This window comes from Sphaeramia orbicularis, chromosome 7 (genome assembly GCF_902148855.1).
Source record: "Sphaeramia orbicularis chromosome 7, fSphaOr1.1, whole genome shotgun sequence".
Classification (NCBI taxonomy): Eukaryota; Metazoa; Chordata; class Actinopteri; order Kurtiformes; family Apogonidae; genus Sphaeramia; species Sphaeramia orbicularis.
Genome location: NC_043963.1, coordinates 41229840 through 41247722, shown reverse-complemented (window position 1 = coordinate 41247722; position 17883 = coordinate 41229840). Strand labels below are relative to the sequence as shown.

The window sequence follows — 17883 nt, the reverse complement described above, 5'->3', positions numbered from 1 at the left end:
ATGAATGATATTTAATCAGATTAAACACAGGGTTGCTGTGGATTAATTTTTATTAATCACGATTAAATATCTTTCATTTTTAATCTATATTAATTGCCCATTTGCGCATGTGTGATGCTGACTCTACTTGGACAAACCGCCCAAAATGCATTCCCAGAGACGTTCAGAGTGATTCTGCACTACAGATGGGTTAATTGCGTTAAAATTTTTAATCAGATAAATCATGATGATGGATTAATCTGCGTTAATGCGTTAATTTTGACAGCCCTAACTTAAATGTCATTTTGCACCTACTCATTCTGAATAATACAGCTTGTTTTGTGCCTTACAGTTCTATTTTAGCACATTACAGTTAATATCCAGATTCTACCCAAATCTTTTTATACTTGCAATTTATTATGTATAGTTTTTGGTCTTGTGTTGTATTTGTGTTTTTACTCATGTCTACTCTTGTGTTGTATTTTTATTGTATGTGTGTGATGCTTCTGCTACACTGTAATTATCCAGCTTGGGATAAATAAAGCACATCTTTCTTTCTTTCTTTCTTTCTTTCTTTCTTTCTTCTGTCTATCTGTCACCCATCCATCCATCCATCCATACACCACTGACAGAGTACATCGGCTAAAATTTACTTAGGGGGTCAAATGAGTGGCCATTTTTGTCAAAAAAAAAAAAAAAAAGTTGTAAGAAATGCATAGAACTGTGTTGAAATAATGCTAATACATTTGTGCACAGACTACTGATATTATTTGACAGTGGAAGCTATATTTTCAGAAATTTTAGATTTTGAATAGCACGTGTATGTGAAAACTTTTGCTGGTGGACGGACGTGACATTACCCATGATGCTCTGGTCAGTACCAGTACTTTATTAGTAATAAACTTATATACTTACTATTGCTAATTCTCCTCTTATTCATAAATGTTAGTATTGTGGAGCTAAAACAATAACAGCTGACACAAAAACACAAAATGTGGCAGTGGACGGATGTGACATGGTTGTTACAGATCCCATCATACTGATGCTCGGCAGCCATGTCACCGTTTCCACAAATGATCCCTGTGCAAAAACTAGGATCTGAATTATATATTGTATAGTTTATCATCATACTAAAGAGTACATAACAATATAGAATTGTTATTTCTTTATAAAAATGCTTATTATTAGAAAACTGATTATTTCTAAAGTGACGTGTGACATTCTTAATGTATGTATTGGCGTAACATAAGCAGGATGGATCAGCACCATACTCCATATTGAACCTGTAAAAATAAAACATGTGATATGTAGGATATAATCTTGAAAGAAAAAGTGGGGAATCTAAAAGAATAGAATATTTGTTTTTCAGGTAAATTCAGTTAAAATCTAACTTGGCCATTTGTGACATGAAAATATAGCATTAATTGTGATGAAATTGGACATTTTTTTACCTGAAAACATAGTTCATATGACCATCAACATGTTGCAACAGAACTGAAATCCTGTAAATTTGCATAAGTTGCATTTACCAACACAAAGTTCCTTTGGGGATTCACTTCTATTGATTTCTTATGCACAAAGACAGAAACAAGACCTCTAAGCAAATTTTAGCCAATATGTATTCTGTATCAGACAGTTGTAGTCGTTGTTTCTTACCAAAGGGAGGTTTGCGCAGCTGGATTTCACCTCGTACTCGATGTAGGCCACCTCTGCGCCCCCCTCCACCTGCCCGTCCTGAGTGTAACAGAGGTCGCGGGTGGAGTCGATGTGTCTGTCCAGCTCATCCAGGGGGTAAATGCACAGGGCGGAGGGGTCCAGCGGGCCACTGTTTGTGGAGCTGATGCGGGTGGAGAAGACTCCCAGCAGATTCTGGCCTTCCCTGCCTCCACCCTGTCCCACCTGTTACAACAAAGTCAGGGAAAGTTAAACAGACTGTACTACAGCTACCCTCAGCATCACCTTCGAGTAAACTCAGATGTTTTAGCTGCAGGACTGGGTGTTCTTCCATTTTTGTTTTGTTCTGTTCTATTTTTATTTAGTTTTTTTTCCGTGGCTTTTATTTAACCAGGAAAAAAGCTAGAGCGTCCTGGCCAAGACAGCAGCAGCAGAAGTTATACAAAATAGAAATCACAGCCATACATCCATTCCACACTAAAAATATACATTAAACACAATACATATAAAACACCATCCATAATTTAAAAGGTACTAAAAGTAGACAATAATATTCCTTAAAAACATTTCAAAGCAGAATAAAATAAAATCATGTTATTAAATAGCTGAGAGCTGGAGGAGGTGTCTGGGGAGAGGGAAATCTGGGCATCCCTGCTTAGACTGTTGCCCCTGTGACCCAGCATCGGATAAGCGGAAGATAATGGATGGATGGATATTATAAAATAAATAGTTGACCATTATTATATACCTTTTGTATCCATTTTTTGTAGATTTTTTGTAGTACAGCATAAGCCAAACAGTGGAGTATTAATACATTTAAAGTACACCTAATGATGAGGAAGAGCCATTTCTGGAACACAAAAGGAACATTTCCGTCTCTGTCTTTGAAATATTGTATCTTAATCCAACACAATTACTGAAATGTACAAAAATACCACTGATAAACCGATGACGTCAAATAAGAAGTATCAGCCAAAATGAAATGATTTGGAATTAGAGATGAAATTGTTTGATCCAGCTGTTTTTGTAAGAGGTGATTACCACCAGATGTTAAATTGGCTTTTGTGAGGAGGGGGAGCCGTTGTGGAGTCTATGGTCAAAGGTTATCTTATTTCATGAGTGTCTGTATGATATTGCTGTTTTTTTTTTTGTTTGTTTGTTTTATTTTGTTCAGTTTAATGTCTAGGCTTCATCATTTAACCCCTTTAGCCCTATCAGCCAGCCCACGGGCCAAAAAAAATTATATTAATATTCATCTACTATAAAAATATAATAAATCAGGACAATGGATGTTTTTTTTTTTTCAACTTTTGCTCAAAGTTTAGACCCTAATGTTAATAAAAGTACATCAAAAGTGTATTTTAGTGCAAACTTTAATGTTCAAACATGATTTTTAATCTTTGTGGGGTGAAATATAAGCTATTAAAAATCTCCGACACAAACAATTAATTTATGCATATCATCGTCAATCCAGCCAAAAAAAAAACAGTTTACTCAGGCATAGTAATAGATACAATATTTTAGACAATGGGAATAGAATCTGTGAGGTCTCTAAACATCCATAGACACCAAGAACATCCATATGAACCTTATTATTGTGAAGTAATTCTTCATTTACTTTGGGTATGTCTTTTTAGGCGTTTTTCCCTTGAAAATAGGGTCAGGGTTAAACAGGTTAACCCATTGGTAGTGTGAGTAGATTACAAGGCATTAAAAATGAACTAAAATTTGCATGAGTAAAATAGTTCTGCTTGCTCCTACCAGTATTCAAACCACATCACAGTCAGTAGTATTACCGACTGAGCTAAACAACCATGGATATAAATGGTAGCAATATTACCTAATGAGCTATCTGTATGCTATATGTAATTATATATAGTGGTGGTAGATGATTTTGTCTTGGTCATTTTAAAAACAAGCCGAAAAAGCTGCTGTAGGCTCTAGAATTCTCGGATACGTTTAGAATAGATCATGGTTTAGATAAACAGCGCACTGATGTTGATGTACTGAGATACTCGAATCATAGAATGTGTTATGACATGACGTCTGACAATCCCATCTCATGTAGCCAATTTGGTCGTCTTGCACTTATTCAACTTCATAGTTTATTTAATTTATCATTTTATTCATCACTTATTCATTCATTTTCTGAACCTGCTTTATCCTCACTAGGGTCACAGGTAGGGATGGGAATCAATAAGAATTTCACGATTCCAATTCCATTATCAATTTAGCTTATCAATCCAATTCCTTATCGATTCTTTTATCGATTCTCATTGGGTGAGGGAATAAAAGAGTACAAACAGGTGTGTTTGCATTAACTGTCTTTTATATTTCCACCCCTGCACAGAAAATATTACATATACAGTTTGTACAAATAATAATAACAGATGACGCTGGGTCTGCTTTTTTTTTTTTTTTTTTTGGGGGGGGGGGGGGGGGGGTACAGTGAAAGTGAAACTAAAGATGCTTTACCAATTCCTCTATTGCCACATTTCCACTACATGGAACTGGTTTGACTCTCCCGTTGTTGTGCATCTCATTTCCTTTCCCCTACATTTGGAAACATGTATTTGAGGGGGTACGACATTTGTTGCCCGCACCAGAACCAGAACTGGGCCCGGATGACGGCCTGGTGTTCACTCTGCCGCTAGATTCACAAGTCTCGCTAAGTAGCAAATCAAATGAATCACATGCTGTGGACAAATGTTTGAGCAGATTGGAGAGATTCCACTCTTTTGAAGAAATGGAGGCTTTTCAAGTGTTACACGTGGACCTGGTGTCGTCTTTTTTAGACCGTTTCTGCCTCAGCGCCATGTTGGCTACGTTCTGACCAAAACAATGCAACGTACGTGTGATGTCATCACGCATGCACAACGAAGGCAGGATCGATAAGCAGAATCGTTAAGCAGGCAGGCAAACGATTCCACGGAATCGAGCAACTGGGATCTGGTTCTCAAAAAGAACCGGTTCTCGATTCCCATCCCTAGTCACGGGGGTCACTTGGAGCCTATCTCAGGTACTTAGGGGTGAAAGCGGGGTAAACCTTGGACATGTCACCAGTTCATCACAGGGCTGACATATAGAGACGAACAATCACTCTCACATTCACACCTATGGGCAATTTACATTAACCAATTAACCCATCAGTGTATGTCTTTGGATGGTGGGAGGAAGCCGGAGTACCCGAAGAGAACCCACGCAAACACAAGGAGAACATGCAAACTCCACACAGAAAGATCCCACCCCCATTGACTGGTGTTGGAATCGAACCCAGGAGGAAATGAAATTAAATAACAGAAATAGTAGAGGGTTGTTTTACATTGAGGGAGGCGGAGCTAAGATCCACTGCGCCACGGCCTAATTTAAACTATAATTACCATAACTGTGCAAAATAATCCTAATGACCTTAAATAATAATGAGTTGCTGTAGTAATAATACCTGGGCTGCCTGGAGCAGGTTGTAAGTCCTGGATGGAGACGACGGTGAGCGGCACACCAGAGGAACTTCCACATATGAATAGTAGGAGGTGTCATCCAGACACACCCGTGCAGCGTAGGTTCGATACTCCCTCGATGCCGATTTGATGTCACGGCGGAAAAACAAAAAGTAAACATACGAGCGCCGCGTGAACGCTGTTACAAAGTGATGGTCGTACTCTGACAGACGGCCGGCTACAGCCAACTTGGCGGTCTCCTCATAGGAAAAGACCGGTTCTGATGAAAGGTGCCGGGTTGAGATGGGGGGGTGGCTAGCTGTGTAGCCCCTCCCCACATACATGACTGTTCTTTCCCCACCAGGAGGCCTGACCACCAGCCCCACCGTCGACACCAGGGGGTCATTTGCAGCCACGTATTGCGTGTCCACAGGCCTTTCGGTGGAAAACAGAACCTTTCTGATCGACGCCAGGCTGCGTTTCTGACACGTGCCCTGGTGAACACTTCCACAGGTGATCAGCTGCAGCCCGTGTGGATCCACCAGCAGTAACTTGTTGTGGTTGCTGGTTCTTCTTGCTTGAGGACAGTTGAACTCGGTAACAGGAGGGAGGCAGTCTTTGCTGTCGGTCACAGGGCCGGTCGTCTCCTCCTGTTCCAGTCGAAGTCCGTCTGATCCGTTCAGCTGGAACAGGTGGTCCCGGGCCCCCACGTACACCGTCCCCACAGAGGGGTCCGGGTGGAGAACCAGGTGCTGGAACGCAGTGTCATTGCGGGAAAAACGGGGATAAGAGCGACCATGGGCGGTGGTGAAAATGATGAAAATGAGGAGCAAGAGCAGGGTGGAGTTCACAGCCTTTCCATGTAGCATGGCAAACATTCTGAGGAGGAAACCAGAAGAAGGCTGTGAGCAACAGGGTTAAACAAAACAGAGCTTCAAACGACAAAATGATGTCCTTCTACACGTGCATTAGTACTTTAACCCTCCAGTATCCTGTCCAGCAAGGCCCGTACTAAGCACCAAGTGTGCCTTTTTCGCACACTTGTGGAATAATGTCAAAAAAAATTTCATACAGTTTGTTTTTAATTCTTTTACACTTTTTTCTATTTCATCAACTTGAGCCGTAAATAAAAATACCAAACACTCAATAATTGTCACATTTTTTAACCCTTTCAATGCCATGTTTGTAACGTAAACAAACCATTTTTTAATGCAAAAAACACAAAAAAATTAGGAGTTTTTAAATATACTACATAAAAAGTGGATCACATATTATTTTGCAGCCTGGCATATGTCAATGATTAACAGGAACATTGGTTAATTCGCATTATTATTTTTGGCACTAGGTCAAATGTTCAAAAATACTAGCATCTGTCACCAAGTGTGCGTAAAATGCACACCTATAAATCAAACTATTAAATATTATATATTGATTTATTTTTCTGCTCTAATTTGATTTTATTTTTGTAAATCAAGGTCAGCTCTAGTCATACATATCAAATGGAAGAAATAGTGTGTTTTAGGCACACTTGGGAGACAGATACTAGTCTTGTAATTTTCTTTTGTTTACAATGTGCACATTTTAGTTGGTGGCCAGAATTTTAAAGATCATGCAAAAATGAACAACTTTTGAATTCTAACCTTATTTAAATTGTGAAAAATAATATGAAGTTTTTTAACACGAAGTGCAAAGTGTGCCTAAAAGGCGCATCCGAATACCAGAGGGTTAACTTCAATTATTTTGTCTAAAAGTCTGAATTTTTTATGCACACTTAACCCTTTCATGCATACTGGTCACTCCAGTGGACAGCTATTCTACAGCTGTTCTCTTGTACATTCATGGCTTTTTTGTTTGTTTGTTTGCTTTGTTTTTTTACACATATCTTTATTAAAGTTTTAAGACACTACATATCTTTCCTGACATGAATGACTTTGTGTAGATCTCCCCTGAGCATAAACCCCCAAAATCACAAGCCCCCCCCGCCCCCATAGTTTTCACACAATTTATCAGTAAATATGTGTTTCTTTGCTTCAAAAATTAAATGCATGGTGTCCAGCTGAGTATTATTATTATTATTATTATTATTATTTTTTTTTTTTTTTTTTTTTTTTTTTTTTTTTTTTAATTTTTACTTTTTATTTATTTTGTCTGTTTATTTATTTATTTTTAATAAGAAATTTTTCAATCACATTGTTTTTTCATGTTTAAAGAGAAATGAAAACACTCAGGGAAAAAAATCTTGATTAAGGTTGTCATAATTCGTGCATGAAAGGGTTAAACTGACGTTCACTTTAACCTTGACACAGGGGATCTCTGCCAAATTTATACTTGATCAGTTTTTGAGTCATGTTTTCTACTGTGGTTTTTTCATCCTGATGATGTATATGATGTCATAGCAGATGTCATAGTCATCATCATTTATTTAGTCTGGGGGGGGGGGGGGGTTAGATAAAAATATAATGTAAACACGTGGGTCTTCAGTACAAAGGAAAAACAAATAGTATGATTCCAAAGTGATGTCATGATCAACTGAGACCTTTTAACACCAAAGAAAGCGAAGAAGTTGGAAACGTTATTTATATTTCATGTAGAGGTGTTTTTTATGGTAACATGAAAGTAACAAGTACTTTCTTGCTGTCATTAATAATAAAAGAGCTAAATACATGAGTTAATAAAATGGAGGGAAAATGGGAACAGCTGATGTATGAAAAATATCAACATATGAAGAATTATGGTCAAGAAACATTCAGTTTGTAGTTGTCGGGTGAATCAGAGATCAGATAAATCTGGTAAATTCATCTCTGACAATAGGAAACTGAACCCCTAACTGAAGCAAAATAATAGGAAAAAAAATCAGTCGTAGATACTATAAAGTTATTATAGGTATTAGTGTTTTAGGTGTTATATATTTTTTTATTATTATTCATTAATTTATTTATTCATTTTTTATTTTTATGGTATAATGTTATAGGTATTATTATATAGTTGTAGGTAGTAGTTGAATGAATGAATGAATGAATGAATTAAATCTTTATTTCGAACATGTAGACAGTGAAATCAAAACAAAATCAACCAACAAATATAAATACTGGTACATAAATGATTGATAAGCAAACAAACAACAAAATAAATAAACAAATAAATAAATAATAGCAAATAATAATAATAATAATAATAATAATAATAATAATAATAATAATAATAATAATAATAATAATAAAACAAATGAAATTAAATTATACATGCTCAAAAAGGAGTAAGAAGAAGTAAAAACTTACTTACTCCTACCCCCAATTTCTATTCCTTATGATCATTATATAGCCATTATTATTTTGTATGATTATTAATGGTATAATAATAATAATAATAATAATAATAATAATAATAATAATAATAATAATAATAATAATAATAATAATAATAGTATAACAATATCACACATCCTTTTTCCTACATACACTAATATGATAATACCCATTTACAACTTTTCCTACGAGATATTAGTAAAAACTAAAAAGAACAAAAAAAAAAAGAAAAACAGTTAGTTATTTTTAATTAGACTGATGTTCAGTTCCATAGTTATCAGCTATGAGTTGTAGCTCTATGTTTTCAGGAGTTATCCATTTTTTAATAAAATATAATAAAAACATTGTTCATTTCTATTTTTTTTTTACAGGAGGGAGTCAAAGGCATGATGAACAGTACATTCACCAGTTTTAGGCTTATTTCCTGCTGAGACCTTCAGTTTTTCATGTGTTTTTGTGTTTGATGCGTTGTGTTCTTAGTATGTACACCTTAGTATTTTTAATACTAATATTAATTTAACTTCTCACCATTTATGTTCTTCCTTAAGCTGAAGACTTCCTCATTCATACCCCATTCCCTCCATCTCTGTCTGTGAAAAACAACACATACAATCAGTTCAATCTGTACAAAAAACAACTAGAAACTACATTCAACATCCCCGTAATGTTTGATTATTCACACACTGTTTTGAATTGACAGTTTTTCTTCATTACTTTGATGCAGTAGTTAAGTCACACTCCACATTTTCAGAACAGTTAACACACAGGCCTAAACTGTGGCACTCATGGTCATGGTCTAAGTTTGTCTTCAAACAACACAACTTGCAAACAAACATATGAGCTCTTCCAATCAATCATTACACACTGGACAACATCAGACAAAATCCAGCGCCCAGTGTGAATCAATACGCCATTGCTTGTAATTGTGTGAGCTTTCATGCCTGTGCCATTTGTTGCTTTTCTACAAACCCTGTGGGCCAAATTTGGTGTCTTGCAAAGAACTGGATCTAGAAGCAGAAACACTATGAAGCAAATTTGATTGATTTCATGTCTTTTTTTTTTTTTTTTTTTTTTTTCAAACTGTGGCTGAAAAATGAAATACTGTAAATATTACAGAAAATAAACCAAAACTAGAAAAGCACTCGGAGAGCACAGACCTCCACCAGGGTAGATCACAAAACAAAACAAAGAAAACAAAACAAAACTGACATTATGCACTTCTGTTTTTTCAACATTTAGTAAATTTCGGTACAGTTTTGCACAGATGTCCAAAGGAAAAGCGACTACTGAGACATATAACAGAGGTATAAAATGCCACAAAAAAAAAATAAATTAAAAATTAAAAATAAAAAATTAAAAAAATTAAAGGGTTCCACTTTGTACACAGCACACATTATCCGGAGTCGAAGTGCATTGCCAGCTGTACTACATAAGAAATAAAAGGATGCCATACCACATTAAACCTCCCCATTGATCGTGACTCCTAAAATTTAGGAAAATGTATTTATTTACACCAGCAGAGATTGAATATTACATACATACTGTACACAGAACTGAATGGTCTATGATCATTTCTCACCGGGGCTGCGAAATTAACTATAATTGGTTCCTAATTTCAATACAAGTGGTGTCAGGCACAACAAACCCCGCCCCTTGCATGTATTGTAGCCTATTTTGGCATCGATCCAGCTGATGTTGTCATATCTATGCATGTGGTGATGTCAGTATATCAATTACTTGGCACATACAGGGTGGGGAAGCAAAATTTACAATGAACATTTAGTTGTTTTTCCTCAGCAGGCACTACGTCAATTGTTTTGAAACCAAACATATATTGATGTCATAATCATACCTAACACTATTATCCATACCTTTTCAGAAACTTTTGCCCATATGAGTAATCAGGAAAACAAAGGTCAAAGAGTGTGTGATTTGCTGAATGCACTCGTCACACCAAAGGAGATTTCAAAAATAGTTGGAGTGTCCATAAAGACTGTTTGTAATGGAAAGAAGAGAATGACTATGAGTAAAACTATTACGAGAAAGTCTGGAAGTGGAGGAAGCAACAAAAAATGTACCAAAGCTTTTATTAAAGCTCTCAAATCCAAAATCCTAAAGGATCCAACCAAATCCATGAGAAAAATGGCAATTGAACTTGAGGTAGACAACAAGACCGTTAGAAATGCAGTAAAATATGATTTGAAGTTAAAATCTTACACAAGAACACCAAAACACTTGTTGACAACAGCAACAAATCCAACTTTAGCAATTTTGGGGAATCATGTTTATGGCCGCCTTCTACCCCAGATCTAAACCCTCTGCATTCTGCTATTTGGGGCGTTTTAGAACATGCTACCAATAGAACATCACACAACAATGTCGACTTTCTTAAAGATACTATTAAAGAAGAATGGGAGAAGTTGTCACCCGCATATTTGAGGAACACTTGCGCAAGTTTCAGGAAGCGTGTGAAGGCAGTTATTGAGAAAGAAGGAGGACACATAGAATAAAAACATTTTCTATTATGTACATTTTCTTGTGGCAAATAAATTCTCATGACTTTCAATAAACTAATTGGTCATACACTGTCTTTCAATCCCTGCCTCAAAATATTGTAAATTTTGCTTCCCCACCCTGTATATAGAGATATATGTGCCAAGTCTGAAGTAAATTGAAACAAAATTGATTTTTTTATAAACATTTGAAATTTCAGCCATTATAAGTATATGGGAGAAGAAAAAAAGATTTTAAAAATTAATTTTAAAAAAATTTGAACTTTGACCTACTTTTCCCAAAATGTAAACTGGCAATCTATAAAGCCAAGTATGAATTCAACCGATAGTTTTGCTGCTATAGTGTTATCAAAGGAAAAAATAAAAAGAAACAAAGAAACAAACAGAAACCAAAAACAATACAATTGTCAGGTTGGAGCTGAGTCGACTAACATTACTTTCTTTGAATCTTGGACATTTTCCAGACACATTTGAACACAACACAGCCAACAAGTTTATGGCAATATAACTTAAGACCTATCATAACAAATTTAACATCTTTTAACTCTTTCAGTGCCATGGGCCGATTAAATCGGCTTTACGAATACAACCTTTAAAGTGCCACAGGCCGATCAGATCGGCTTTGGAGAAAACGCCATATTTGTGTACAAACAAACCATCCACCCCCATTTCTTTCTCACATTTCGATGACGTTCTTTCAAATCTTCTTGCAAATTACGATCAATAATGAATCGGCTGCGTCCGGTGCGTTTTGAATCTAAGTAGCAATCGGTCGGATGTTACCGAGCGGTTTTTGACCAAGGAAGAGCTCGCGTTTCGTTTTCTGCTTGGGAAATTTTATGAATGAATTTATGAATGAAATCATATGCAAATTAGATGGCCATTTTGTAGTAATATCGTAAACACAGCGATCTGTCAAAACAGTCCCATCTGCTAGAAAATGAGTTCTGATGACAATTCAGACTTCGATTATAAAAACGACGCGAAATACTGAAAAACGGCCAAATTCTGTGGCACTTTTAAGGCTTATTAGCCCCTTAACTGTCTGGCACCGAAAGAGTTAAAGACTTTTTTTAACGGTATTAAATGCAGATTTGTAGATTCAACACTTTAAAGACTGTTTAAGACCCTGCAGGAACCCTATATGATTTCTGTTTGGCAAGGCAGGTTTATTTCTTTAGCACATTTCATGTACAAGACACTTCCAAGTGCTTTACATAAAACATTAAAAGCATTACAGCAGGGAAGCAATGAAAAGCATAGGCATAGGCTTTGGACCCCGGGCCACATGTTTGACACCCCTGGCCTAATAACAATTAGTAATCGATTTACACCAAAACATGTTACTGCAGATCAGGTTTACCAAGAACAGAAAAGTTACAGTAATGCTATGGATTACAGTATATGGGATGGTGCATAAGTGTCCACCGTGTTGGATGATATGGAACTAAAACAACAAAACCCATGAATATATAAGAGAACAGCTGGAGAATAACTGTCCACTGGAGTGACCAGTATGCATGAAAGGGTTAAATAAACTGAGTTTTTCAGCTGATCTGAGGCTTTCTGGGAGTTTGTTCCAAACATGTGGAACACAGAAGCTGAACGCAGCTTCTCCAAGTTTGGTTACCATAGTTACGACAATGGAGTTTAGGCTGCTTGAATGACATCCGTGTTAACTGTTTTGCAAAAGGGTGTAAAAAAAAATGTGTCAATCTTATGAGAAAGGGTTAACACATTTGCAAAGACCTGACCTCTGCTCTGGTGAGAGAGGGATGATAAAAACCAAGAGGATCCCAGTTTCTTTCAGCAGGTCAAAGCAATCAAGAAAAACTGTAAGCACTGTGTTGAGTGACTAAACAGCAGCCGCCACAGAATCTATTACCGCTGGAGGGTCAGAAACAAGTGCTTTTCCCATTTCCACAGCCATCACTCAACACCTCAACACAGAGTGGTTTATGCACACGGAGACCCCCACCATTAGAGATAAAAACCCCTTTAAATATTAAAGAGGTTCCAGACCTTTCCCTGACCTCGGCAGGAACCCTCACATGACTAGAATGGTTGTGTACACTGTAGTTTAGAAGTAGGCAAACACACACACACACACACACACACACACACACACACACGACGCCTGGGCCTGGAGTTGAACTCTGTATTATCACGGCTCAACGCTCCGCACATGACGCTGAGGAGAGGGTGTGTGTGCACAGATACCTGCTGCTGCTGCCGACGACGCAAAACACTAACCCTGTACCTCTGACAACAGGCTGATACGACAAACACACAACACCATCTCACCTGTCTGTGTGTGTGTGTGTCTGTGTGTTGTTGGTGTTGTTGTGTGTTGTGTGTATGTGTTTTGTTGTGCGTCTGTATGTTGTTGTGTGCTTGTGTGTTGTTGCATGTGTGTGTGTCTATATGCATCTGTGTGTTGTGTGCTTGTGTGTGTTGTTGCACATTTGTGTGGCGTTGTGTGTATGCATTTGTGTGTGCATGTGTGTTGTGGGTCTGTATGTGTGTATGTGTGTCTATGTGTATCTGTTTGTTGTGTGTCTGTGTTGTTGTTGTGTATGAATTTGTGTGTGTGTGTTGTTGTTGTTGTTGTTGTGTGTGTGTATGTGTGTGTGTTGTGTGTGTGTGTTGTGCATTTGTGTGGAGATGTGTGTATGCATTTGTGTGTGTGTGTGTGTGTGTCTATATACATCTGTGTGCTGTGTGTTTGTGTGTTGTTGTGCATTTGTGTGGCATTGTGTGTATGCATTTGTGTGTGCATGTGTTGTGTGTCTGTGTTGCTGTGCATTTGTGTGTCGTCGTGTATTTGTGCGTGTTGTGTGTCTGTGTGTTGTGTCTGTGTGTTGTTGTGCATTTGTGTGGCGTTGTGTATATGCATTTATGTGTGCGTGTGTGTGTTGTGTGTCTGTGTTGTTGTGCATTTGTGTGTTGTTTGTCTGTCTGTGTGTATGTCTGTCTATGTGCATCTGTTTGTTGTGTGTCTGTGTTGTGCATTTGTATGGTGCTGTGTGTATGCATTTATGTGTGTGCGTGTGTGTTGTGTGTCTGTGTTGTTGCACATTTGTGTGTTGTTTGTCTGTGTGTGTGTGTGTGTGTGTGTGTGTGTATGTGTGTCTATGTGCATTTGTATGGCATTGTGTGTGTGGTGTTGTGTGTTTGTGTGTGTTGTGTATTTTGTTGTGTCTGTGTGTTGTGCATTTGTATGGTGTTGTGTGTATGCATTTGTGTGTGTCTGTTTTGTTGTGCATTTGTGTGTTGCTTGTCTGTTTGTGTGTATGTGTGTCTATGTGCATCTGTTTGTTGTGTGTCTGTGTTGTGCATTTGTGTATTGTTATTGTTGTGTGTTGCGCATTTGTATGTTGTGTGTCTGTGTGTTGTTGTGCATTTATGTGGCATTGTGTGTGTGTGTGTGTGTTTGTGTGTGTTGTGTCTGTATGTTGTTGTGCATTTGTGTGTTGTTTGTCTGTCTGTGTGTATGTGTGTCTATGTCCATCTGTTTGTTGTGTGTCTGTGTTGGGCATTTGCGTATTGTTATTGTTGTGTGTTGTGCATTTGTATGTTGTGTGTTGTTGTGCATTTGTGTGGCATTGTGTATGTGTGTGTGTGTGTGTGTGTGTGTGTGTGTGTGTTGCCTCCGTACTGCAGCAGGTGCAAGTGTGTGTGCTTAGTGTGGGAGTGTCCCCATCCTGCTCTTTATTTATTCATGGGAAGAATACGAAGTATAATCATTAAAAACGTCCACGCCCAGGGGTCCTGGTGGGTGGGGTCACTGTGAAGCCCAGTGGCCATTACTGTCTAGTTAACGCAGGAAAATTCACACAAGCCTTTGAGGCATGAAAGAAAGAGTCATGTTTGTGTGCCTCTTCTAAGCTAACCCTAGCACCCATCAGTAGCATAATTTAGCCTAAAGTATCGATCAAACATGACGGACTTCATATTAGCAAACCAAAGCTGGCCAAAACATTAGGTTAATAAACAATAAAAACACAACTAAAACAGCCGGCATGGAATAAAGTACAGTAATACAACTGTACGTAATAACCTTAAAGCATCTGTCTATTAGGGGTGTAAGAAAATATCGGTTCTGCAATATATCACGATATTTCATTTCACAATACTGTATCGATATTTTTAGGTATTTATTGAAATGCAGATATTTTGGAGGTTCATTTTTGTCTTTTGTTTTCCTGTTTCGTTTGTATTTTATTTATTATTATTTAAGACTTTTTTTTAATACATAATGTTGGTTCCTTTGTTGGGATTGCACAAAAATAATGTTCTGATGTTAGTTCTGAACTAATAGAATATGAGCATTTGAACAGGATCTTAAACTGTAATGTCTGTAAAACATAATTTAAAATTGAACACAGGAACATTTTGTGATATAGCATTAGATCCTGTTGTGATCGAATGAAAATGTGTTTAGTATTTGTGCATATTTCTGGAGTAGTTCAAATCTTCAAGGAAAAAAATCAATTAAAAAAAGGAAACAAACAAAAAATTGCTTTTTTTAACAGTATCTTGATATATCGCGAAATATCGTATCGTGATCCTAGTATTGTGATTTGTACTGTATCGCCAGATTCTTGCCAATACACAGCCCGACTGTCTATATGTAGTCATTGTAGTTTTGGATTCAAAGGTAAGACTAGAAAAGCACTTGAAGAGCAGACCTCCGCCAAAGCAGATCACCCCCCCCCCCCCCCCCCCCCCATCACAATCAAAATGTATTATTTGTTCCTAGTTCCAGTATCAACATTTCCTCAAAATTTAATCAAAATCCGCCCCGTTTGGTCGCCACCCATCACCACCACCCGAATCCATTCATAACTTTTTGAGTTATCTTGCTAACAAACAGACAGACGAACAAACCCCGATGAAAACATAACCTCCGCCGTTCTTTGGTAAGGTAAAAAAGAAAAAAAAAGGTAAATAAAATGTTAAGTAAAAGTAAAGTTAGCCTCAGGTTGTGACAGTGTTTTTAAATCTACATAAAAAAAATCAGTGCACTATAAAAACTCTAGTTCAACTGGTGTATAATTTTAGTCTCAGCAGTAACTTCGACCTGTATTTAGACCAGAATCTATTATTTTTTCCTGGATCTCTTCATGGTTCCCAGTTCACTTTGACTCAGGATTAGTGGTTGTTTGATCCTGGGCCTGGGATCAGTCCTAGACCAGTTCTCGGTGCTACTCCACCTGCTCTTTGACCGCACAAAGTACTGCAATGATCTTATTTATTTATAGCCACATGGCGACCTCATCGCCATGGGAACTTCCTCTTACCAACCAGCAATGATGACGTCCTCCAAACGACCATGAGATACACATTGAACGACTGCTGCGTGGTTTGATGTAAAAGAAATGTTTCTCTTGACATCCGTGACCTACTCTGCATCTCTACGGCGTTTTCACTTCATCACTCAACTAAATGACCGGTTTAAACCACTTTTCCTATAATCATCCATCTAATTTTCAGTGAGTCCTACAGGAAGTTTTAAGAACTTTATGTCATACTGTCAACAACCTTACTGCTGTATTATTCCCTACAATGTGCTTTTCCACCAACTAAAATGCACCATGTCCCTTAAAAGAAAGGAGGTTTTTCTCCTGCAGTTTCCAAAAATCTAAAAGCAGGGATGTCAAACATGTGGCCTGCTGACCAAAACTGGCCCACTAAAGGTTCCAATCCGGCCCGCAGGATGAATTTGCAAACTGTACAGGGTGGGGAAGCAAAATTTACAATATTTTGAGGCAGGGATTGAAAGACAGTGTATGACCAATTAGTTTATTGAAAGTCATGAGAATTTATTTGCCACAAGAACATTGACATAATAGAAAATGTTTTTATTCTATGTGTCCTCCTTCTTTCTCAATAACTGCTTTCGTATGCTTCCTGAAACTTGCGCAAGTGTTCCTCAAATATTCGGGTGACAACTTCTCCCATTCTTCTTTAATAGTATCTTCCAGACTTTCTCGTAATAGTTTTGCTCATAGTCATTCTCTTCTTTACATTATAAACAGTCTTTATGGACACTCCAACTATTTTTGAAATCTCCTTTGGTGTGACGAGTGCATTCAGCAAATCACACACTCTTTGACGTTTGCTTTCCTGATTACTCATATGGGCAAAAGTTTCTGAAAAGGTATGGATAATAGTGTTAGGTATGATTATGACATCAATATATGTTTGGTTTCAAAACAATTGACGTAGTGCCTGCTGAGAAAAAACAACTAAAAGTTCATTGTAAATTTTGCTTCCCCACCCTGTACATATTACATTGAAGATATTAACAGTCAACGGTGTCAAACTAGTTTAGTTCAGAGTAAGGATGTCCCAATCCGATCTACAGATTGGTATCGGCTGCCGATCTGGCATTTTTTAGAAGATCGGATCGGAATAGGGATGTAATGATTACACTGGTCAACAACAAATTTATTGTTTAAGTTTTTTGAGCTGATTTAGGATAATTTTGGTGTGCTGAATCCAAAAATCACATTCATTTTGCTCAATCAGGTCAACTTTCTGAACTATGCTACATATTGGCTTTTTAACATTTTTGCTTACATTTATGGGCATTTTCACATCATATGATACAAAATTCTTTCATATTTCTTGCAATAAATGAGTGCTGAAGATTTTACTTTTGCCAATTTATGATTAATGTTTTTTTTAATATTACAGGTGAATGAAATGGCTTCGACTAGAAGATCTTGCAAAAATAAGCCTGACATATTCTGCTACATCTGCGGTGAATACACCATTGTACCTAACAGGAATCCTGTTAGAAAATGATTTTTTTTTTCTCTTAAAACCTATTTTGGGTGAGAACTATATAAAAAATCAACTGATAAAGTCACAAAAATGTCATCAATTTTGTGAGAAGATCAAATTTTTCAAAATCAAATTAGCAAAAAAACCTGACCTGATTGAGAAAAACAGATGTCATTTTTGGAT

General features: G+C 37.1%; 1 protein-coding gene across 1 annotated transcript in view; it reads right to left on the bottom strand.

Moving 5' to 3' along the window:
* plxnb1a (plexin b1a) overlaps positions 1-17883 on the bottom strand; it is a 197024-nt gene that overhangs the window by 107338 nt on the left and 71803 nt on the right. The window contains exons 2-4 of the mRNA XM_030139228.1: positions 8924-8985; positions 5096-5969; positions 1636-1878 (exon numbers count right to left, since the gene is read on the bottom strand). Coding sequence (XP_029995088.1) covers positions 1636-1878; positions 5096-5968 — 1116 coding nt within the window. The 5' untranslated portion in view covers position 5969; positions 8924-8985. The remainder of the gene's footprint in view (positions 1-1635; positions 1879-5095; positions 5970-8923; positions 8986-17883) is intronic.